This window comes from Solanum dulcamara, chromosome 7 (assembly GCF_947179165.1).
Source record: "Solanum dulcamara chromosome 7, daSolDulc1.2, whole genome shotgun sequence".
NCBI classification, from domain to species: Eukaryota; Viridiplantae; Streptophyta; class Magnoliopsida; order Solanales; family Solanaceae; genus Solanum; species Solanum dulcamara.
This window is the reverse complement of record NC_077243.1, coordinates 22,988,593-23,014,392: the sequence shown is the minus strand read 5'-3', so window position 1 is coordinate 23,014,392 and position 25,800 is coordinate 22,988,593. Positions and strand designations below refer to the sequence as shown.

General features: G+C 35.3%; 2 protein-coding genes across 3 annotated transcripts; one reads left to right on the top strand and one right to left on the bottom strand.

The window, feature by feature from the left end:
- Positions 1-3,175: 3,175 nt before the first annotated feature.
- On the top strand, positions 3,176-4,588 carry LOC129895422 (UDP-glucuronate 4-epimerase 3-like). Its single transcript, XM_055971138.1, has one exon. The coding sequence runs from the start codon at positions 3,176-3,178 to the stop codon at positions 4,385-4,387; it is 1,212 nt and encodes a 403-aa protein (XP_055827113.1). The 3' UTR covers positions 4,388-4,588.
- Positions 4,589-5,391: 803 nt separating this feature from the next.
- Positions 5,392-8,568, bottom strand: LOC129896506 (chloride conductance regulatory protein ICln). Of its 2 annotated transcripts, none has more exons than XM_055972425.1 (7): positions 8,250-8,568; positions 8,043-8,166; positions 7,038-7,152; positions 6,878-6,937; positions 6,712-6,771; positions 6,529-6,626; positions 5,392-5,798 (listed from the first exon to the last, which is right to left on the bottom strand). In XM_055972425.1, exons 1-7 carry the CDS (start codon positions 8,411-8,413, stop codon positions 5,727-5,729), a joined length of 693 nt encoding a protein of 230 aa, XP_055828400.1. In that variant the 5' UTR covers positions 8,414-8,568; the 3' UTR covers positions 5,392-5,726. The 2 variants fall into 2 exon arrangements, with proteins under 2 accessions (XP_055828400.1, XP_055828401.1); XM_055972426.1 differs by having other exon boundaries at positions 6,529-6,620; positions 8,250-8,567.
- Between the last annotated feature and the right edge of the window lie 17,232 nt (positions 8,569-25,800).

Below are 25,800 nucleotides of genomic sequence, written 5' to 3'. Positions count from 1 at the left end.
AGTTACAGCTTAATGAGGACATGACCTTAGATAGAAGAGTGTGGAGGACCCATATTAGGGTAGAAGGCTAGTACATAGTCTCGTTATTCTTCCGTATTAGTAGGCGCATTAGTGTACTATAATTTCTTGTGCTCTGACTTCTGTTATTATCTCTCTATTACTTTCTATATTTTGATTATTCTATTTTATCTTTGTCGCTTTCGTTATTTGCATTAATCGTTATTTACTTTCCCATATCGCTTTGAACCGCTTAGGTTTATTTGACCTCTTTTTATGCTTCTTTTCAGTCAAGGGTCTCTCGGAAACAACCGTCCTATCTTGGTAGAAGTAAGGTCTGCGTACACTTTACCCTCCCCAGACCCCACGTTGTGGGATTTCACTGGGTTGTTGTTGTTGTTGTGTTCTTGCATATATTACTATATTCCTTGATGAGTTATGTGAGTTAAGTCTTGTTGAGAGTGAGGATTTGTGTTTGCAGTCACCTGAATCCTAACTGAGATTTCAATTGTATTCTATGCATTGAAGGAGTTTGTACAAGAATGATTTATGAACATTTCATGTTAATTTTTATTATGCACTATTTTGAGTTTAAAGAATAACTATTTTCGCCTTTGATTGAGAAAGAGATGAGTATGAGGTGAGTTTGAGAAATCTTTTAACGATTGTTTTAGCATGAGCATTTTGAGTATAAACGAGTTGAGCATTATTACATTAAAACATCTATTTTGAAGTTGAGTTGAAGAGTTAAATTATGCTTTAAATGCATTTCTTGAGTTGACATGAGTTAAGTTTTGAGCTAAGTCCAAAAGAGACTAAATGAGTCAATTGAGTATTTTATTCATTATATGAGCATAATAAAGTATTTTGAGAGTAGTATTGAGTACCGATTTGGATAAGAGTAGAGGCAACTCAAATTCCATAAACTAGGTAGTCAGCGTAGGTAGAGGCCATGCCTCTCAAGTGCCAAAAGACGGACATTGACTAATTTTGGATCCACTGAGTTGAGCGTCCTTTACTTTGGCAAAGTATTGGATGGTTGCAGAACGGCAGTTCTTAAGCGTTGTATCATCAATAGGTCATAAGTAATGATTATCGGTTAAAGAATCTCCCAAAGAGTGAACTATCAAACTTTCATATATTGAGTTGTGTCTCTTATTGCATATTATTTAAAGCATTGTTTTACTTTACTTCATGCTTTATTGAGTTTAGTCATTTCAGAGTAAGTCCCTTGAGTTGAGTTGCATGAGCTTGAGTATTGTTGATTATGTTCCTACCAACAATTTTACATACTCGTACATTTCATGAACTGACGTCATTTGGCATGCATAATCTTATGATGCAGATACATGTGATAGAGGTCCTCAATAGGCACATCGTTAAAGACTAGATCCAGTTCAACTTTTGGTGAGACCTCTTTGCATTCGGAGGACTTCAATTTATTCCTTTGTCATTCTTTTGATAGTCATTTGAGGTAGCCTTGGACTTGTCTTGGCACCTTTCTAGTATTGAGTTAGGATTCATGGACCGAGTATGAGTCAAGTTAAATGATTTCTTTCAGAGTCTGTTTCAGAAACCAAATTTCATTATTGAGTTTATGACGTTGAGTTACACTACACTTTGAGTATTTAAATTCATTATCTATCTATTGATGAAGATGTTTTAAATGTCCACTTGAGTTAATTATATATTGAGTCGAGTCTTCTGCTGAATGATCAGACCAAGTGGTTCGCTTGGGACAACAATGATTTCTGAGTGCCGACCATGCCTAAGGTACGGGGCGTGACACCCAGCCCCCGACGTAGTCCATGAATTGAGTTTAGGGAGTCAGTCTTTGCCACATCAGTGGCAGGCCATTACTGGATTGTGTTTATTGGGATGAAATCGGATTGACCAAACCTACTTGATAGGTTTAATTTTATGAACCTCTTTAGCGAATAAAATTATGTTTTATAGAAATTCATAATGATCGGCCGTTAGGCATGATTGACATTCTGCTGACTCCTTTAGCACACTATTATACGTGTTAAAAAGTAATATTTGTAAATTTTATTTTTAGTCATTACTTTAGTTCATTTAGAGTTTTTTCTTGTCATATAAGTTTTAGACTCAAAATTCATTCAAAAAAAAAAAACAAGAGAAAAGGAAAAATTGATAGAAATAATGAGGCTACATCTCACCTCCTTTTCTTCTTCTCTCATTCTTTTCTTCTTTTCTCCACATTTACACAAACGCTTTCTTTTTCTTTTTAACTCATCTCACTGCCCTCTATTTCTCTCTTTCTGTTATCCTCTTTCACAATTCTGATCCTCTTTTCAAGAATACGTATGTACCAATTCTCATATTATAGTTCTTACTTACCCATTCAAACTCAAAAGGGATCAATATAAACCTAATTTGTATTAACATATGCAATAGAAAGTGGTGTTTACTTTGAACCTTGCCTCTTGAATTTAAGGAAAAAATCTATTTTAAAAAAGTACAAAATGTATAAAATAGGTCAAAAAAAATTAACTTCATAAGTAAAAAAAATAAAAATAAATAAGAATTACCCAAAAAAGGAAAAATAGGGGAAAATATTTTTTCAAAAAAAAAGGAAAAAGAAGAAAGGAAAAGATATAAGGAAAAAACAAGAGAAAAATGAAAAAATAAAAAGGAAAAATATATATTATTTTTTTTAATTTATTCATTAAGACACAAATAGTATTATAATATTGTTAAATTTGGAGGACAATTTTATCAAAAAAGGAAAAAAAATCTGCAAAATAAAGGTTTTTCTTAGAAGTCTTTTATTATGGAATTAGTGAGAAAAGGTGTATCAATATTTATCTCCCTAATAATAGAGGTACAATCTCCAACTTTCATCCAACAAATTCTTTCTTTTTCTTTTGAATCATTTCACTGCCCAGGATTCCCTGTTTATCCCATATTCCTCCCCCCCCCCCCTCTCTTTCTCTCTTTCTGTTATCTTCTTTCATATTACTAGCCCTCTTTTCAAGAATAAATATATAGCTCTATCCATTCCCATTTTATAGGGAGTTTACACAAACCTAGTTTCTTGATTTTCTTTGTTTTGTATAGCCTTCCCATTTTACGTCTCTCAGAATGAATGTTTGTTACCATCAACAAGCATTTCTTCTTCTAGTTTTACTGCAAATTTAGCCACCCATTAATCAACATGGACAAGCATCGGAGATGGACATATTCAATTACCAAGCTTGTTTTCTGGACCACCATTTTTGCAACTACCCTTCTTTTCCTATGTTTCCACTCTTCTCCTCCATCTCATTCCTCAACTCTGAAATGGGATAGTAATCCACAATGGGAAAAGCGCGTCAAATTATCTGCCCATTCCCATTCCGATCATTTTTCCGTTCTTGTAACCGGTGCCGCCGGTTTCATCGGGTCCCACGTCTCCGCCGCTCTCAAACGCCGTGGTGATGGTGTCGTCGGAGTCGACAATTTCAACAGCTATTACGACCCATCGTTGAAAAGGGCCCGTCAGAAATTGTTGGAACAGAAAGGGGTTTTCGTTATTGAAGGCGATATCAATGACGAAAACCTTCTGAAAAAACTTTTCGACATTGTTGCATTTACGCACGTGATGCACCTAGCTGCACAGGCCGGCGTTCGTTACGCAATGAAGAATCCTGGTTCTTACATCCACAGCAACATTGCAGGCCTCGTTACCCTTTTCGAGGCCTGCAAATCGGCTAATCCACAACCTTCAATTGTTTGGGCATCATCCAGCTCTGTTTATGGGCTCAATTCCAAAGTACCCTTCTCGGAAAAAGACCGAACAGATCAACCAGCGAGTCTATACGCCGCCACAAAGAAGGCCGGTGAAGAAATTGCACATACGTACAACCATATCTATGGTCTTTCCATTACAGGGTTGAGATTCTTCACTGTTTATGGACCTTGGGGTCGGCCAGATATGGCGTATTTCTTCTTCACAAAGGACATACTAAAAGGAAAACCTATTTCAGTATTTCAAGGTTCTAATAACAAAAGTGTAGCAAGGGATTTTACCTACATTGATGATATAGTGAAAGGGTGTTTAGGGGCTTTGGATGCAGCAGAGAAGAGCACAGGAAGTGGAGGAAAGAAGAAGAAGAATGCACAATTAAGAGTGTTTAATTTGGGAAATACTTCACCAGTTCCAGTGACCAAGCTAGTTAGCATATTGGAGAAATTGCTCAAAGTAAAGGCCAAAAGAAATGTGTTGCCATTGCCAAGAAACGGAGATGTGATGTTTACTCATGCTAATATTAGTTATGCTCACAAGGAATTTGGATATAAACCCACTACAGATTTGCAGATGGGGTTAAAGAAATTTGTCAATTGGTATCTTGATTACTATTCAATAAGTGAAAAGAAGAATTATTGATTGAGAGTATACGGTGTTCGTTCCACGACGAATATATCAAACGCTTGTATAGATATTTTAATTTTTTAGTGTCTGTTTTCTTGGATCGGCTGTATTAATTACTTGCAGTTGCAGTTAGGAAGATTTATTATGCTAATGATCTCACATACTGTTAATGAACTGAGGTTCCATCAAAATGTGCTTCCAATTTTTCATGCTTTCTATTGCTCTTTAAATAATTGTGCTAAGGGTGCATAGTGCATGTATAGTTTCATTATTTGTTTGTATACTCAACTGCCTTCTTTTCTTCGTCTTTTTGTTACTTTTGGGAAACAAATTCAATTTGTTGGTAGATGATAAATTGTGTCAATATAAAGCATGGTCACTCTAGAATTTGGATTCTTCTGTAGGTGAGTCAATCATAACTCAATAGATGTTTGGTGTTTAGTTATTTTAGCAGATAGACACCTTTTGATCACATTCCTTTTGCAGCAAAATATCACCAAATCAGCCAAGGCAGCACTTGGATGTTAAAGAAACCTGAAAGTGGTTCATCTGGTAGTAGGACTACATAAAATTCCCAATTACTATTTTAGTGCTCAAATAAAAAATGTTCGTATTATTGGATTATATTTTCAAAAACAACTTCTCTACCTCCTCGAGGTAGTGGTAACATCATTATTGTTGTATTACTGGATTGTATGCATTTTGGTAAATTAAGCGCACCAACTATTGAGAAAGCCCGGGGTAACAATGTCAAAGAGCTTGAGTTCGGTTTTTTGTTTTAACGTATGCGATATAAAGGTAGTATTTGCCCAAAACTATCTCCTTGAGGATTCTTACTGGATATAAAGTTCTTCAACACGCTCGCAGTGTAAATTATAGCAGCTCCCTGCTGGGAAGACATTTCAAAATGTAAACTTTTGACAATCAAATAAGAAAAATTTGAGAGAAGCTCGAGTGTGCAACAGTCAGGCACTTGAAGAGTGAGAGTAGAAAGTTGTTCACTGCTTCTTCGGACGAGATACTGAGAAAGTTTAACTTGATTAAAGTGTACAAGCAAATATCGCCAGAAATTTTAAAGGTCATCATAACTCAGTTATAAACAAGAAGGAACAGCACAATACAGGAAAAAACCAAGAGAAGGTGCCTACAACTGAGCTTATATCATCTCCGCTCGCATTAATCATGCAATACTATTTGTGACATGACAAAACTACTATTTCCTGTATAGAATTCTAATCATTTTGGGCAAAAGATCTAATCATTCAAATCAACAGTTGCACAGGAACATCTGAAATGAGAGAAGCCCGACCAGGTTGACACACTTTAAGGCAATCTGACAAAAAATGGTGACGGCCTAGTGATGACCATTTTTGCTGTCACTGTCCATTTCCTCCGCATCTTCAAACCTTTGATCATTAATTTGAAGCTGCAGTTCAAAAATGCAAGTCTCAATTTTCCAGCCACAAATAGGCAATAAATGATAGAAGTTCCATGTGAAACAACTAAAGCAGAAAGCCTATTGCTCATATATGTTCAGCCTACGTTACATGAAAGTTACTCAAGACAAAAGTCCCCAGAGAGGAGCTCTAAATGCTTCACAGTGCTTGTAGAAAACATCTTAAAAAACCAATTGACAAATGACAGTGAAGGATAACCTAGTGAAAAATATCATCCACCTCCAACCTTGAGGTTGGCATTAGTCACCAAAGGAGCAGTCATTGTTCACTACTGGGTTTCGGTGCATGGGTTTACTGTTTACCATTACAGGTGATTCGGCCTCTGTTTTACATGATATGCATGGATGCAGAAATTCAGGTAGAGAGTCCTAAAACACTCTACAACTTATCTCCACAAAAGGAAATATTGAAAAAGAATGACAATGCAGATTATTCATATAGAAATACACATAGAGATCAAGCATAGTGAGGCTATGAAACTTGACGTTGTGTTGTTGAATATATACTACAAACTAATCTACGATTCCCAAATATGTAACAACTGACTGTGCGCTTGTTACTTTAAAAACTAGTATTTAATTTGTTCCAATTGACTACCCAGCCCCAACACCTACCAAATGAGCCAAAGGAAAGACAGAACAAGATTAATCACAATTCTGAATGTCAAGTGTCAAATCAAATCTACAATCACAGGCCTACCTGAAGCACATTATGAGCTAAGTCGTGATCCCCATTTGAATGACCAATCGGATGTGTAGAATTTTGAGAAATCATCCATTCAGAATCTTCTTCTAAAGCTAGACCAGCAAGAATAGAAGTTAGTTGACAAAATGAGAATTGGTTTCAATTTTAAAAAAACAGCCAATGCCTATCCATTCTTACCAGCTTCCTGATTTTCCAGCTGATCTGCACTGAAGATCCAATTATGCTCTTCTTCCTCCTCTACAGAAAGTAACAGCAGACTTTAGCAAAGTACAAACAAGACATGGGCAGAAAAATGCGAGTAGAAAGCGTGTTAATGAGTATGTACATAGAGGAAAAACACTACCTTCAATTGGTTCAGGATTAAGCTCAGCACACTCACAAAAGATCTGGAAGAGAGTATCCACTGTCAACATAGAACATACAAAGCAAATTTTTATCTTTAGGAGCTAGAGTAGCAGAAGGTATTTATCCTAGATGAAAAACAATGAACAAGAATGAAGCACCTTGATTAGGATCTGATGGCACAAGTCTCAACTCAGTGATCCTTGATAAATCTGTGGACTCATCAGCCTCATCACTGGAACCTTCTGATTGGTCATCCTCCACTCCATTGTCAATCTTCAGGAATGAAGTAAGACATATCTTTTATTTTCATACCCGTTAAAGTTAAATATATTTCACATTTGTAAAAAAAAGACATAAATGTTTAACCAGCACTCAGGATTCCCTTCAGTGGGGTAAACACAGAAAGAGTGATCACCCGAAATATTAAACAAGCCTGAAAGAAAATAATTGCTCTACCAGAAAGATTCATTAATTATAAAGCCAAAGACTTGTTGTAACAGAACAGACATGCATAATCATGCAACTAATCCATCTGGTTCAACCATACATGATTTATCCAGCTTCAGTGAAGAAATTGCATACACTACACAATCCTAACATAATAAATAAAAGAAATTGCATTTCATTACGTCATGTTTATCCAACTATATAATAACCGTGTGAGATAGCTTACTGACAAATGTAAAAATACAGATAATAGCTGGATGAACTCCTCCAAGCTCAATTAAGCAGTAAATACTCCAATAAATTTTAAAATAAAAACTAAACAGAATGAATCGCCCTATTGAATATGTAGTGGAGTTCTATACTGTTCTACACCTGTCAATAGCATTAAGTGATAGCTCTAATAGATTTAGCCTCAGAAATATTGAAGGTCAGGTCAATCCTCATTATCTTTCTTCTCCCCTTGCAAGTTCATCTAAAACTGACAATTGACCCAAGACTGAAGACATTATTAACCAATCCATAGTTTGTTAAATAACAATAAGATACTGCACACTAGTAATGGCTAAGACTTCAGTTGAATTATTAGTAATCATACTTCTAAACCAACTGAATACCCAGTTAAGGATCCAACCTACAACCTTATGCAAAAGAGTGGACACGGTATCCAGAATCATAAAAGACCCAAGAACCTCTAATTTGTCGTAAAGAGATTGTACCTGAGCATATAAACAAGGATCCGGATAAGCCTCAGGGTCTCTAGAGACAGCATGAAGTGAAACAGACAGGAAATCAACAGCATAACCTTTACTCCTATCTGTATCGCTTAGCCATACCACTTGCCTGGTGAAGAATTGAACGGCTGATTACGAAATAAGTAAGATACGTGAACAGAAACAAAAGTAAATTGAAGGCGGAGATGTTACTTGGTGGTGATATAGAGAGTGCCAGGTGACTCAGGAGGGCGGCTGCCGAGGACTATGGCAGTTCCAGGCTGAACATACATGAGTTCCTCGCCGTTGTCGGTGTCGAGGAATGGCTGTCCGGCGCTGTCACCGGTTCTTTCAGCAACGAACCTCAAGCCTGACATATTTTCCGGTTAATTGCTGTTGATTAGCTTCTAGCAAAAGAAAGTAAAGAGTAGTCTAGGGTTTTAGTTTAGGTTGGGCGCCAAAATTATCGTCGACAGCATTTTACACCCGTAAGAACCTTCTGGACTCTCAGTCGCCTCTTGACCAAAGTCAAAATCATTAGCTCTTCTCCTCTTTTTGATACATTGGAAAATTAAAAATAAGGAAAAATTAATTTCTCTGTTCAATTTATACATAATATGAGTTTAAAAAAATAAAAATAAATAATTTTATTACTTTAAATATATCATGTGAAAAGTTAAAAATTAAAAAATATTTTAAAAAAGGAATCATTTCTAAAAGAAAACAATTAAAAAAAAGTATGTCAAACAAATTAAAATAAAAAAAATACTAATACTTTTGCAAGCTACATTGCTTAAATCAATGAAAAGCAGAACCTCCACAGCTTTAACGAAAAGGGATTAAAATGTCATCAAATTATGTAAAATTCAAATAACAATGTCATCCATTTGTGAGGTACATTGCTTAAATTAATTGACGGATAATTTCTTAATCGGTCAATTTTAAGTTGTAATACATAATAGTAAATTTAAACTAAAATTTTCGTTTTTTAAATTGGGATTCATTGGCCATATTTATTATCCGTTTAAATAAATTTAATGATTAATAAAAGAAGAAAATAACATCTTACGACAGGGACCTATGGAAATACAAAATAGCAATCAACTATAATCATAAAAAATTAAACCAGTACTGAATCAATTCAAGGCTTAAAACAATTGCAAGCAACATTTAATATAGCAACAAGTTGACAAAATGGACAAGAAATAAAATAATGGAAAATAACATAATAACAACCAACTAAATAAACACCAAAATTATTCTATACATCAAAATGATAAAACAACAATCGACTCAACAAGCAAACTTTCAACTAAAAAATGAATAAAACAGTGAACAACGAAATTATGACAAGCAATCCGCCAGAAAATATCAAATCTGGACAGATCTATACTAGAAACATACAAAACAAAATAGATGGAAGAAAGTGTAGTACAAAAAAAAAGAGGAATAGCAGTTATTTGTTTACCGGAAACTAGAGGAAGATCGGCGGCCATTGCTGTTGGTGTTCGCCGGAGACGGAGCTCGGCGTTGGTTGCTAGTTTGTTGAGTCTCGCCGGAGTGCGAGCTTTGCTCGCTGGAGAAGAGAGGATGTTGGTCTGGTTGGAGAAAACGGATGGTCTGGTTGTTTATTTTGCCGGATTTCGGTGGCGCCGGGTTGCTCGTGGTCGTTTGGTTCGGTGGCTCGTTAGTGCTGCTGATGAACGACGAGAGGTGATATTTGGTTGGAGGCGGGAAAAGGGAAAGAGGAGATGAAGGTGGCGAGGCGCCGGTGGTTCTCGGAGGAGCACTAAGCTTTTTTTAGCTTATTCTGGATTTGCCTAATGCTAACTTTAAGTAATAAAATTCTTAAAGTCAGTTAAAAATGAAAAGTTAGAATCCTAACTTTTTGTTTCTAAGTGATTAAAGTGATTTTCTTTACCATAGAAATTATTTTTATATCCCTTATATTTTAACTAAATTCTCAAACTAACCTTTTTATTCTATTAACTTTAAAATTCACATCATTTTTCTCATTTCTTCGGCATAAACACTTTTATTCAAACACTTAACTGCTTATTTATAAAAATAACTTTCAGCACTTCAAAATTCTAAAAGCACTTCATACATAAAAGTTATTTTTTTTAAGCCCATCCAAACGGACTCGAGATCTGATGGTGAGCAATGGTGGGAAAAGACAACAAGAGGTCTTTGTGCGGGAGGTAATGAAAATAGGGAAGGAAAGTTTTTAGATTTTTCATTTCCATCGCTAATTCTAAAATTATTTCATTAATCCTATTTTGAAGGTAAATAAAAGGATTATAAAAAAATAGAAAATCACTCGTTTTACAAAATTATGTGTCTAAACTTATGGACATAATTAATTACCTGAGTAATTTAACATTTATTCGTGTTTCAACGTATTTTTAAATTGTGCTAAAAATATTAAAATAAATGCAATCAATGACATATAAAAAATATAATTTAACGAAAAATAATAATTTAACAAAATAAGACAATATTCAAAAATTCAACAGACTGTGACAAAATATTAATAATTAAAATTCAAAATAAATTAATGAAAAGTCCTAATATATTGACAAATAAGAATAATTATCGAAAAATTATTCTAAAATTGAAGAAAATGTATTTTGAACTATTTTAAAGAATAAAAACTTAAAAATATTAATTTTACAGAAGTCATGCCAAAATTGGGTGTCAACCACCTTCGTGGCGGACAAGATGAGGGAAGCGAGACTGAGACAGACACGTGAAGAGGAAAATGCGTAGACACACCAGTTAGGAAGTGCGAGCGGTTGTTTATAAAGGGTGAGATGAGAGACAAGGGTAGGCTGAAAAGGTATTAGGGAGAGGTGATAAGACATGATTTGACGTAACTTTAGGTTACCGAGGATATGACCTTAGATAAGAAGGTGTGGATGACACATATTAGGGTAGAAGATAATAGTATTGTTAGGAGCGAATCAATGTAGATCGGAGGGAGTGTCATGCCACCCCGTGATCTCAATTGAAAATCTGTATATACATGTATAATTGAGTATATATTTATATGAAAAGTAGAAATATTAAACGAGACACCCTTAGAAACAAGTTTGAGCCATGTGGGGTGTCTTTTCTTTTAAAAAAACTATTAGCAAGACATTGTTAGCTAATTTATTGCAAAAAGAATTGTGAATAAGTAGATCAGAACCCTAGATTTCTTGTAAGTAAAATCTTAACTAAATCAACGGAACATGTCTAAATTTTGTATGCAAATTTGCTAAGAAATATTAAGTATTATCTTGATCTATACTAGAGTTTTTGTCATAGGTTACTGTTCAAAGCAGTGTGGCACCTAGAGATTTAAAATTCTAGATCTTCCTCTAGGTGTTATTGTGTTGATTTGCTTAGGGTGGTTGGTGTCTGCTGTTATATTATTATAGCTCTTATTTTTTTTATATATATTTATCATTATTTTCAATAATCTATCTTAGTAAGTTAATTATTGTGCTTCAATTATCACACTATTTTGTTCTTGTTTTTGCTCTCATCTGATAGACTTTGCATTGTTTCCTTGTTACCTACTATATTTTTTCACCAAAAGGTATGTGAACATTCCACCCTCCCAAACCCACTTATGAAATTTCAATAGGTATGTTATCGTTCCTGTATTACCGACAAAGATATGTCTTCACCAAACTTCTAATAAAAGACATTTTTATACAATTTCACATAATTTAATGATATTTTAAACTTTTTCCGTAGTTTTAACTATATCTTCCCGAACCACCAACTCATCTTCAAATATATAACCTTCATTTACCATTATATATATACTAGTAAGCATGAACCCAATAATATTAGTTTTTTTTAATAATAATTGGCTATATCTTTTAATAATATGTGAAATAATAATTCATATTGAATGTAATACTATTTTAAAGTGAGTTAGAAAATAATAAAGTAAATTATAAGTTGTTTTCAAATTTGAATTGTAATTTCAAATTAACTTTTGAATTTTCACGACCACTGACTTTTAAAAAATTGTGAATTGTAATTTTCATAGCCAAATGGATAACTTAGAAGCGAAAGGAAATGAGCGACCGCAAGTAATTTTTTTTTATTTTTTCTCTGTCAATAAAAAGAATATGTAATTGCTACAACAAAATTTACTTTGTCCTTTGAATTTTTGCTAAATCTTATCATTAAAAAAATTAAAAAAAATTGTCAAATACTCTCTCTATTTATTTTTATCTGTCCACTATATTAAAAATAATTTTTTTAATTTTACTTTTCATTTTCAGCATATTAAGAGATTTATTTGTTCATATTTTACCTCAATATTATTTGCTCATTTCAAATTATTTTTTAAGACCTAAGACATTACATTAATTAATATAAATATTTTAATACAATATTTTAATAACTTTCATATTAAATCCAAACATCGAAGAAAATATAATGATGTGGGTCCGCTCTGTTAGAGAGGTAGTTCGAAGCAAAGCTTGTAATTACAATGCAAAAGGCAAAAATTATCAACTTATTTATGAAAAATAGCTATAGTTTCAAAAAATTATCAAAAAGAGCAATATTTTAGTTGTGTAGCAAATTATTTGTATCCTAATTTGATGCCTCTCTCTTGCCCCCCCCCCCCCTCTCTCTCTCTCTCTCTCCCGCCAATAAGAAGATATACATTCAAATTTATTATGTATCAATTGTATTCAATAAATATAGGTGAGCATTTTATATTTTATTTCAATTGTATTTGAAAAATTGTATTTTATATTTTTTTGTATCAATTGTATTTGTATTCATACAAATACAATATGCATTTATCCTTTCTGTCAAATGTATTTGTATCCAATCAAAGAGAGGATAAATACAGTTGTATTCGTTGTATTTCGAATACAATTGATACAAAATAAATACAAAATACAATGCAAAATAGGTGTATCAATTGTATTCAATAAATATATGTGAGAGTTTTGTATTTTATTTCAATTGTATTTGAAAAATTATATTTTGTATTTTTTGTATCAATTGTATTTGTATTCATATGAATACAATATACATTTATCCTTTTTGTCAAATGTATTTGTATCCAATCAAAGAGAGAATGGATACAATTGTATTCATTGTATTTCGAATACAATTGATATAAAATAAATATAAAATACAACGCAAAATAAATACAAAATACAATTTGTTGTATTTTGAATACAATTGATACAAATAAATATAAAATACAATGCAAAATAAATATAAAATACAATCTTCTCTTTGTAAATTATAATGACCCTAAAGGTTATTTTTGGTAATTCTTAAAAAAAGACCATTTTACCCCTCCCAATAGCTGCCTCGAATCATTTCTGATCAGTGTTGGTTGGTGATTTTGGAAAATTCTTTGAAAAATTGAGTTTTTGGAAGTTTTTGAGTTTTAAAGGCTTAAAGTGTTCAATAGTTGTATTTGGGACCAATCAGAGCTACGAATCTCGGAATGGAATTTCGTTGATTCCATCAACTCCAAAATGTGGAATTTGTTCTATGAGAGATAACGCAATTAGATTTGGAGTTGTAACGAAGATTTGAGGTTCTAAGTTGGAAATGTTTGAAACTTTGATCATAGGGTTGACTTTGGCCAATGTTTGGAGATCCGATGCTCGGAATTGAATTCCAATGACTTTGTTGAATTTTAGGGATGATTTTAGGTCTAAAGATGGACTTGGTTGAATTTTTGGAGGCCCCAAATTCGTTTTGGTAATTGGAGGTTCAAAGTTAGTTTAATTCTGGCTTATCGAATTCTGGGTCAAGGAGATTCGAATTTGAATTCTGATGGTTTCATTGAGTCCAAAATATCGAAATTAGTATGGTAATATATATGGTTTGTGTGCACGGGATTCTAAATGAATCTCGAGGATTGATTCCGTGAATTTGAGACTTGATGTGTTTGCTGTCAACTGGTGCGACTATGTACATTGCGTTCGCGGACTCCTTTTGACTGCATTCACGAAGAGTCACACTTGTTGACCTTTGCATTTGCAGAGGGAACGACGCGTTTGCGATGTGCAAGGCCTGCTAACCTTCGCATTCACGAAGCATTTTCCGTGTTCGCGAAAGGTCCCTTGACCTGGTCATCGCGTTCGCGGGCTTAATGAGCCGCGATTGCGAAAGGGTTTAAAACCCTTGACCATCAATTAATTCTTAATGACGGGAAATAGGCCATCTCCATCATTTTTGGGATTTTGGGAGCTCGGAGAAGGCGATTTGAATGAGAATTTTTGTGAAAAACTATTGGATAAGTGACTTTATGCTATAATCATGATTTTCCATTGAATATATCTCATTTTAACATCAAAAATCGTGATTTAAATTCTAAAAATTGGGGTTTTTTGTTCAACTTGGTATTAGTAATTTGATGATTATGAGTTGAATACAACCCCTTTTTCGAAATAATTTTCATCAATGAGTTTCAAATACTTCAAAACATTGTCATCCAAAAATTTCCAGATTTGAACCCCATTTTCCTAATTGGACTTTTGAACCATTTTGACGCTTTTACCCAAATTTTATGATTTTTGTGCCATTAGTTTCATATCTTGATTGTGAATCATAATTTGACTAGAATGTGGTGAGTTGGAGGCTATTCAGAAGGGAAAGGCTCAAATACTTATTTAATTGGATATTGATTAAGGCAAGTGAAACTCTAAACCTTCGTAAGTTTTGTAGAACTTTATATTCTTGCTACTTGCTATGTGAATTGATGTGTCTTTAGTTTGGGTTGATTATAAATCATGAATACACGTAAGGTTGATTATCGAAGATATGAAAAAGAAATTTGATCTAACGAATTGAGGTATTTGAATTAATTAACATTGTTGACTCCTTGTTGAGATTGCACTGTGACATACTTGATATGAATTGTATTTGGTATTGGACTTCATTATATTACCATTGATTGCATTAACATTTCATATGCATTTGGGTTGAATCTTATCATTGAAGTCCAAATTTATGATTATGCTGATGTGAAATGGTTCCGGCTAAGTTCTGATGAAAGAGAAAAATAAAGAGCATTCAAGGGACGTGCCACAAGTCGTGGTTGTTACTTTATTGCATACATTCAAGGGACGTGCCACGCGTCGTGGTTGTTACTTTATTTCATGTATTCAACGGAGCTACCACATGCCGTGGTTGTTACTTTATTATATGCATTTGAGGGACGTGCCACGCGTCGTGGTTGTTACTTTATTGCATGCATTTGAGGAATATGCCACACGCCATGGTTGTTACTTTATTACATTCGAGAGACGTGTCATGCGCTGTGGTTGATATTCTAGCATCTCATTGGGCACTCATTGCATTGCATTGCATCAGTTTGATCATCTGAGTATTTTCTCATACTATGTGTAATTGTGACTGATATACATGCGATATTGATGATATGTATCTGGATAGTTGAGACACACTTTGACTTATATGCTACATGAGTTATATTTATATATACTATTAGATTGGGTTGTTTTGCTTACAGGTTGTAGTTATAGAGGTTCGGATGGTGGGTCAAGAGCACTTGTTTCTATTTACCTGCGTTTATTGTATTACTTGCTAAGTACCGTGTTATTTGGTAGTCACCCCTTGCTATCTAAACCTGTGTAGATTTTGAGGTCGGATAGTGATACAAATTTCCCTTATTTTTCATCTGCGGCTATCGAGGATACTTGAGAAGTAGCTGTCGACGTTGGCGATCTCTCTTGTTTCCTTTTTATATGCTTTGTTCTGTTTGAGAGACAAACACATTAATGCTTGTATTTATCTTCCATTTCTATTGTATTAGAGCCTTGTACATGTAACAACCAATCCTTTAGGGTATGTAGATGACTAAGACTTTTGCTTTTACATAATTATCTATCTATTTAGATTATTTCCGCTTTATTTCCATATTTATTTGGGTTTTGGCTGACTTGTCTCAGTGGGTTGAAATTAGTGCCATCACACTTGGATTCAGATCGCAAAAAAATAATATTAGAGCCCCAGATTAATAGGTCTTACATGTACAAGCCAAGTCTAAGTAGAGTTTCAAGCATCAATACTTTTGTTCGAGAGGCTATGAAAACTGTTAGGAAGGATATTCACTTCTTGATTCTCTATTGTGTGTCCTTGGTCCAATCTAATTTATATCGCTTCACTCTGTCCTCTCACTTATAGTGATGACTTGTGCTTGGTCCTATGTGCGTGTACTTGAGATATTATCACTTGGTGTTAGTGTTAGATCTAGTATTGAGGCATAAGCGATATACTTATGGAAATGATATCTGGTCAGACTTGGAATATTCTACGATCCGAAAGGAATGAGTGATGTTGTGGTTCAGTGATATGTTTTGAGGATATGGTATTGGAAGGTGAACAATAATTGAGTGACTTTGTGAACGTCTTACCCTCTAGGTCAATTATTCAACAGCGAGAATAACGTTTGTGTGGCTTATACGATATCTGAAGTAGTTTCACAATGGAGAATGGTATACTTAAGGGAATGACTATGTTATGAGCACTGTGACCTTGGAGGCTACGACTTGTGAAGTTCGTCATAAAAGAAAGGTTTGAGTAATGAATGATGAGAATGATGTGGTGCCAATCAAGATTAAAATTTCTACTGCAGTTTCATGGAGTGGGTATATATCAGAAAGGTTCATGATACGACCGCTACTGGTGCATATCGCTTTTGACTGGACACTGAAATACTTTGGTAATATTTCGCAACTATCTGATGAGTATAAATATGCGGGTCATTTGAGTACGATCTTCTTAATTGATATGATATGATAAAGTGGTAAATCTAGCGGATGCTCACAGTGTGATACTAGTGATATATGGAAGTAGAGACATCTAAAGAGTCATCAACTATTTTACCTACTCGGGTAATGGGGTTTGAGGTTGCATTCTTGATTGAGAAATCGAGTTGCGATTACTATGAACGCTTGAGTTAGGTATGGTTTATAAGAAAAATTATACTGGTAGATCTTTGGTGAGTTATTAATGTGTTTAGATGGTGACGTTTATTTTGCGGATCTAATTGGGGGGTGATGATTTCTTTCTGAGCCAAAATGAGTGAATTGACATTGAAATGAAAAAATTATGGATAAAGGAAGTCCCAACGACCTGTGTGAAGGAAAGTAAGTGAACCAATCAGAGAGTACGTATGGAAATTGGTTAATTTATAGGATTAGACTTGCCACAACCCTGCCGTGACTGGAACCCACTCTAACTCTTCGATAGGAGAACCATTCTAAATAGCCTAACAACAATAATCGCAAGTATACACAACTTAAATATGCGGAAGTAGGTTTAAGCCAAAAATAAATACTAAGACCCCATAAACTCAGAAACCAACTAGTTATAAGCTCAAAATGTGCGAAAGTGAATAACCCTAGGAACTAAAAGTCATCGTACCAAAACTCTAAAAACTAACAAGTCTAGAACAAGAGTACAACTCCAAATAGAAACCAGTAACAAATAACCATTGTCTGAACATCTAAATCATGGAAAAGAAAATGACTAGAAATAACGATAGAGCCCACGACAGCCTGAAGGAACAGCTCATCCTTGAACTCAAAAACACAATCACTCCTCTAGATGAGGTCTCTCCGCAGCCAGATGAATATGCCCTGTACTCAATAAAAAGGTAGAGTAAGAGTAGTATCAGTACATAAAAACAATGGTGTAATGGTAGGATCATACGGTTAACCAGTAAATAGATCATAGACAAGTAAATTCAACATAATAGTCATATACATATACATAATAAGTCAACTAATCTCAATTTCAATCATATTCAACAATATCACAACTCAATATCTTCCACATGCTATAACTTCACGCAAGGGTTCTCTAAAGGGACCTACAAATAATTAACTTTGTGTCAAAATGTGACACTCAATCCCAATATGTGTTGGAATGTGACATCCGATCCAATTATGTGTCAAAACATGACATCCGATCCAAGCATACCACAATCACAAATACATTCAGTATTTATAATTTTTATATCACCAAGAATAGGTTCATCATAAAAATAGGCCAGCAAGTGATCATTTCATACATAATCTAATATGTTTCCCTATTCATATACATACATGCATGTCATAAAGCAATTTAACGAGTATATGAAACACATACGGGAAACTAGACCATTACCTACCTCAAATTCAAGATTCAACAACCTTACAATGCAAGAGTCTTCCCTTTTTGGATTTGTTCTTCTTGTTCTTGGTCTAGAAAATAGTAAATACATATAAAGAATTAACACAATGGGCTAACTATCAGGAAATATAACACAATTTCACATCCTAGGACAACCCATGATCCTAACCCCACCCTAGGGCTATTTTTCACCATAGATTTTTAGTTCAAACCCTCCCCAATGATTACTAACCATACTTTATAGGTTCTAGGAATTTAAGTATGAATTTCATAAGTAAAATCCTTACCTTAAGCGTGGAAATTCATACAAAATCAATAGAAATCGCCCTAGATCGCCTCTGGAAGAATTAGGAACTTTTTTTGTAGAAAAGAACCATTCTGAGGTTTTTTTCACGACTTAAGTCTCGCGACTGTCCCACTCTGGAGGGATCCATCCCGCTTTGGTAGCAAAAATCCCGCTCTGGTTGGATAGGTGGAGACATAGAGCTCGTAAAGAGTCTCCAAGTCTCCCCTTTTACAATATACCCTCTTCCCAAGACGTATTTGTTACGCCTCGAGAGGGTACCCTAGGCGTGGCCAGCACTCAGAAACTACCTCTGGCCTCCGAGAGAACCACTTGGTCTTATCACTCATTCATTCATCAGCGGAAGACTTAAGTGAAAATAAGAATACTTATGTGAGCTTGCCATCATCAACATCAAATGAAAGAAATAATCCTTAGAAGAAGTAGTTTCAAAGGAGAACTACTCTAATTACATCATCAAACTCTGTCTATGAAGCCTCTAACACTATCAGATGGTGCCAATGACATGTCCATGGCTACCTCAAAAGAAATATAATACTCAACAATAATAAAAGGATAAAGAGTTCCTTCGAATACAAGAAGGACTCACTAAATAACTGGAAAGTAATGATCTTCAATGATGCACCTGTTGAGGATCTCTAACAGTTGTATCTGCATCATAAAATGATGCAGATCGAATGACGTCAGTACATGAAATAAACGAGTATGTAAGATGATAGGAAAGTAAGGACAGATATTAAGAAATTCCTTTCAGGAAGACTCAGCTCAAAACTCAACATCAATATGTAATGTAAGTTTAAAAATAATAATAATAAGCAATGCTTACTCAGTTGGGAGTTTCTCTAACCGACAACCATCACTTATGAGCTAATGATGATATAATTAAGAGATGTCGTTGCTACATCCATCCAATACCTTGCCAGGGTAAAGGAGATCCAATCATCAAAGTCCTCTTTTTGGGACTTAAGAGGTATAGCCTCCATCCTACGCTGGCTATGTAAGTTTAGGATTTGAGTCAATTAAACTCTTATCTCGGTGCTCAATACTCCCAAAATATGTGCTCATATTAACATCATCATCTAGTATTATTGGAAAAACATCAAACTCATCTTATTACCTCGTCATCAATCATTGCACTTCAAAACATTATTTACATCTCATCAAAATATCTTGCTCAAAACATCATTTTACTCAAATTCATTTAAACTCAATTCTTTTGCTCTTTAAAAACTCAATAAAATACATATATAGTATTAATTCAAATCACTCTTTTTGTCAATAAATATTAAAAGCCAACATCTTTACTCAAACGCATGTAAAAATATTTATGAACATTAAATCAATTAGAATTCATGGAAAAATAGCCATGAACAATAATTTCAATAATATGAATGATAAAAATAATAATAATCTCAATGCATAAATATATCTAACTCAATAGAAGAAGAATTAATTCATTTAGAATTCAAGATTTGGGTAAATCTCAACTATAACTCAATTACGATGAATTTAAATATTGGGCGCATGGACGAACTCAATCCAATGCTATGAATAGCCTTACATACCTGAAATTTAAAGCTTTCCTCCAAATTGAAGTACTCAATGACCACTCTTGAACCCCTAGCCTTTCTCTTCGTCGGAGTATTTTGTGTACTACCCAGAGTATAAGAATCACCAGAATAGTATTTTTACACTAGTAAAAACTAAAACTATATTTGAGAATGAGTAAAGAAATGTATAGATAGAAGAGTTGCTTGAGAAAGTTTGATGAATAAAATGAGGAAATAAGGTGGGTATTTATAGTTGTGAAGGAGAGACCTAACAATAAATAAAAATAATTACAAAGGATGATCTTGAAAATTCAATGGAGGATTCTGATCTCATGGATGATATCAAAATGGAGGATTATTGATGTAATGGATAATGTCAAATGGATCTAGATCTTTCCATGGTTGGTGAGATGAACCTTCTTTTAACGGAAAACCCTTTTTCGGAGTTGCGTTTGAACAAGATAACTTCCTAATTAGGATTTGGTGTCTCATATGAATTGTAGATCTAGAAGTATACTTTCATGTCGTTCAAGAATCAACTGATTTGGAACATCTTACCGTGATATATAATTTTTCTTCTAGAAATGTTCCATTTTGTCACAGCACTATGTCTTGCAAAAAATAATTTATTTAACCTACGTATCCTCCGAATCTTAAGATATGGCTTCATGAAAGTTGTAGGTAATAACGTTGAAGTTATTCAGAAATTTGAATCACCTAATTTGGACTATTTTATGAAATATAATGCCCAAAATAAATAAGTTGTATCATTTTCGTTGAGAATTGAAATACCACATACAACATTTTAGGGGGTGTTACAATATTAAAATATACCTTCACGCCAACTTTGATTCTGAGAGTTTTACTCACCTGAATGCAATTATTCAAAACCATAAATGTTCCGTATCGTCCTGGCTATAGCCTATCCAATTAAATTGGAGGTTTGACCTCCCATAATTTACATGATCATCATAAATTTTACCTAACTCAAAATTTGTTCAAGTCTAGCCTAGACTAAGTTTTTTCAAAGTTACTACTCAAAGTTTTCTGACCCAAAATACTTTCCCATTGGCCTATTCCTAACAACGAGAATAAGTCGTTACAATAGATATCAATTTACCTATCACTCATCCCCGAGTGACTAAATTGGGAAAATAGGCTAAAGTAAAGACAGAGTAGTACTTGCCTTGCCGAATAGTTGAGGATACTTATCTCACATGTCTTTTTCAGTCTCCTAAGTAGCTTTCTCTACCGAACGATGTTTTCATTGCACTTTAATCATACTGATCTCTTTAGTCCTCAACTTTCAGACATCACGATCAAGAATTGCAACTGGCTCTTTCTCATACTAAAGCTCCTTATCTAATAACACCAAGTCTCATTTAATGATGTAATCCCCATCTTCGTGGTACTTTTTTAGCATAGATACATAGAACACCGGGTGTACCCCAACAAACTAGGTCTACGCCACAGGCTCTACACAGTCAAGAATTTCAAAGGGGCCAATATAGCTAGGATTGAGTTTGCCCTTCTTGCCAAATCTCATCACCCCTTTAATAGGTGACACTTTTTGAAGCACTTTCTCACTAGTCTCGAATGTCATATCCCCCACTTTTCAATCAACATAATCCTTCTAACGACTTTGAGCTGCTAGAAGCGTAGCTTGGATGCTCCTTACCTTATTTTGGGCGTCCCTCACTAAGTCAACCCCTAATGGATCTACTTCCCCAACTTCAAACCACCTTATGGGAAATTTATATCTCCTCCCATACAGGGCTTCGAAAGGTGTCATATTGATATTGGAGTGGTAGTTATTGTTGTAGGAGAACTCACACAAGGTCAAAAACTTGTCCTAATATCCCCTAAAGTCTATCACACATGCCCTTAACATATCTTCCAGCACTTGGATAGTCTTTTTTTACCGCCCGTCTATATGTGAATGGAAAGTTGTGCTGGAAGTGAGTTGAGTACCTAACTCTTTATGCAACTTACCCTAAAATTTGGAAATGAACTGCGTGCCATGGTCCGAAATGATAGAAAGGGTCACCCCGTGCAACCTTACTATCTCCTTCAGATAAATCATGGCCAGCTGTTGTGCATTATAGTCCACTCTAATCGAAATAAAGTGTTTGGACTTTGTTAACCTGTCCACCACTACCCAAAATGAATCATGCTTTCCCAAATTCTTGGAAAGTCCAACCATAAAATCTATGGCTATTCTCTCCCACTTTTATTTTGGAATTGGCATTCTTTGAAGAAAACCTACAGGTCTTTGATGCTCATACTTCACCTGTTGGTAGTTTTGACATTTAGGTACATATTCAGTTATGTCTCTCTTCATACCATGCCATCAATATAACCTCTTCAAGTCTTGATACATCTTAGTCACTCCCGGGTGAATAGAGTATCGTGAACCATGAGATTCAGACATGATATTATGAATTATCCCATTTACCCAGGGAATACAAATCCTTCCCCTAAAGTAAAGCACCCCACCTACAGCAAGTGTTGAGTCTTAAGCCTTGTCCATCAATAATTTTCCTCTGATTTCATTTCAGTTCACATCCTCAAACTGTTTGGTCTTAATCTCTTCTATAAAAGTGGGCCTTAGATCAGCTCCGACCATTATCCCACCTTTCTCTAAGATGCCCATCCTCATAAACTTGGCCTTTAAAGCTCTTTAGCCAAGGTCCGCTTATGAGCCCTCAAACAAGCTAAGCTTTTTATTCTCACCATTTTCCAGCTCAACGTGTCTGCTACCGCATTAGCCTTACCTGGATGGTACTGGATAGTGACATCATAGTCTTTAAGATACTCCATCCACCTTCGTTGTCTCAATTCAAGTCCTTCTAGGTGAACACATGTTGTAAGCTGCGGTGATCAGCAAACACCTCATACTTGACACCGTACAAATAATGTCTCCAGATTTTTAGTGCAAACACTACCGCTGCCAACTTGAAGTCATGAGTTGGATAGTTCCTCTCATGCACCTTCAATTATCGCGAAGCATATGATACAACATTCTTATCTTATATCAATACAACACCAAACCGAAATGTGAAGCATCACAATAAATAATGAAGTCTTTACTTTTGACTAACAGGGTCAGAATTGGTGTTGTGGTCAAAAGAGTCTTATGGTTTTGGAAGCTCTCTTCATACGTGTCAGTCCACTCAAATGACACCTCCTTTTTAGTCAACCTGGTTAAGTGAGTAGCAATAGAAGCAAAGTTTTTCACAAACTAGCGATAGTAACTGGCCAGCCGCACAAAACTTCTTACCTCAATCACGAAATTGGGCCTAGCCTAATTCTTAACTGCCTCAATCTTTTGTGGGTCCACCATTACCCCTTCTTTTGAAATAACATGGCCTAAAAAGGCAATTGAAGGCAGCCAAAATTCACACTTAGACAATTTTGCATACAACCTTTGTCTTTCCAAAACACCCAACATAATTTGAAGATGGTCTGCATGTTCTTATTCATCTTTGGATACACCAATATATCATCTATAAATACTATCACGAATCTAGGAATGGTTTGAACACCCAATTCATCAAACTCATGAAGGCTGCAGGTGCATTGGTTAACCCAAACGACATTACTAAAAATTCATAGTGCCCATACCTGGTCCTAAAAGCTATTTTGGGCACATCCTCAAGCCTAATTTTCAGCTGATGATACCTCATACCTGAGATAAATCTTTGAGAAGACTAAAACACCTTACAACTAGTCAAAAAGGTCATCAATACGAGGAAAAGGGTATTTATTTTTAATATTGACCTTATTTAGTTGTCGGTAGTCAATACACATTCTCATACCACTATTCTTTTTCTTGACAAACAACACCGGAGAACCCCCAAGGGGAAGCATTAGGACGAATAAACCCTTTGTTAAGAAGCTTCTAAATTTGAGCCTTAAGCTCTCTTAATTCTACCGAAGCCATATAGTAGGGAGGGATTGAAATTGGACGAGTAACCAGCTTTAAGTCAATGCGAAAATCTATATCTCAGACAGGAGACATACTAGGCAAGTCTGACGGAAAAACTTTCAGAAATTCACATACCACTGGATAGACTCAATAGTAGGAGACTCTACATCTATATCTCGGATATAGGCCAAATATGTAAAACAAACTTCCCTTACAATTTTTCTAGCCTGAAGAAAGGATATTACCTTAACTGGCTTAACTTGTATACCCCTTCCCACTTTAACCTTTCCCTTTTTGGGATCTCTAGAGCCATAATTTTTGCATTGTAATTAAGTACAACAAAGTAGGGGTACAACCAAGTCATGTCTAAGATCACATCAAAATCTGTCATATCTAAAATCACTAGGTCAATCCAAGTCTGGTATCCCATAGACACAACAGAACAAGCATGCTACACATGGATGACTATGACTGACTCTCCAATAGGGGTAGAAACATAAATAGAGGCATCCAATATATCACACAGTGCATCAAAACCCAAGGCATATCTCACAGACATATAAGAATAAGTGGAACCCAGATCAAACAAAATAGTAGTCATCGGGTCACAAATAAGAATAGTATCTATGATAACTGCATCAGGCGTCTCTGCCTCAGTCTTACCCAGAAATGCATAAAACTGAGCCCAATCATCCCGATGGGCTACCTTCCTGCCTGGCTAGACTACTCCTCGACCTGAACTACATTACCTCGGCCCCCACGGCCTCTCAAATTACCTCATCGCCCAACCTGTAGGTGTCCTCTACCATTGCTCCCTCTAGCTACTAAGACCACTGCTCTTGCCTGTTGGGGGTCCTAAAACTGTCCCGCGGGGATGAAGGCACTCCCTCCGTGTATGGCTCGACTCTCTATAATTAAAATAACCGCAATCAAAGAATGGGCGACTACTTGAGAATGATTCTCTCTAACCCTCCTGGGTCGAATGCTACTGTGGAGTACCTTAAAAGCAGCCAGTTGAAGCGGGAAATGCTGGCTGAATTAGCCAGGCTGCAATTATCGGCCTACCTGACCCTCTAAAATATGATCCCTACAAATTATCTGTACTCTTGGGCTTCTTAGCCAAAGCTTTGGCTTGCCCATCTTTCCTCACACCCTCAACTTTCTTAACAAAGTTTGTGACTTCGTTGAATCTCCTGCCAGACAAAGTCATATGAACAAAACTTACCTGTAACTCGGGGTTTAACCCCTTCACAAGTAACCTGATCATCTCCTCCTCAGTAGTGACTAGCTAAGTAGCGTACCTAGATAGTGCATGAAACTTGGCCTCATAAGGACCATTGATAACCCTCCCTGCTCAAGGGCCATAAACTCATCTTTCTTTCTGTCCCTCAAAGTACGGGGCACATACTTCTCTAGAACCAGAGCAAAAAATTGAACCTAAGTGAATGGGGGAAACATGGATGAACGAAACTCCACATAAGCCCTCCACCACTACTTGGCCTCACCATGTAGCTGAAAATTCACAAAATCCACTCTATATGATGCACTATACCCAGCTTGTGCAACTTCTCATAGCAATAAAGAATAAATTCATAGGCATCTTCATTTTTAATACCATGAAGACTAGTGGTTTGAGCTTAAGGAACTTGGTGAACATGTCATGCTCTGTACCAGTTATCATAGGACCCATTAGTGGCTTGAAAAATACATTTGTGCCTACCACCTCATCTGTTAGCTAAGCTGCAATAGAAAATGGATGAGTAATAGGAGAAGGTGTTACAGGCATGATGGGGATGGCGCAAGTGC

What these genes read in the sequence shown, in the direction of transcription:
- LOC129895422 (XM_055971138.1), top strand. Translation starts at nt 3,176, where the DNA reads ATGGACAAGCATCGGAGATGGACATATTCAATTACCAAGCTTGTTTTC.
- LOC129896506 (XM_055972425.1), bottom strand. Translation starts at nt 8,413, where the DNA reads ATGTCAGGCTTGAGGTTCGTTGCTGAAAGAACCGGTGACAGCGCCGGA. An exon ending in ACTCTCTATATCACCACCAA is followed by an intron (nt 8,167 to 8,249) that starts GTAACATCTCCG and finishes ATTCTTCACCAG; the next exon opens with GCAAGTGGTATGGCTAAGCG. An exon ending in ATCCTTGTTTATATGCTCAG is followed by an intron (nt 7,153 to 8,042) that starts GTACAATCTCTT and finishes TCATTCCTGAAG; the next exon opens with ATTGACAATGGAGTGGAGGA.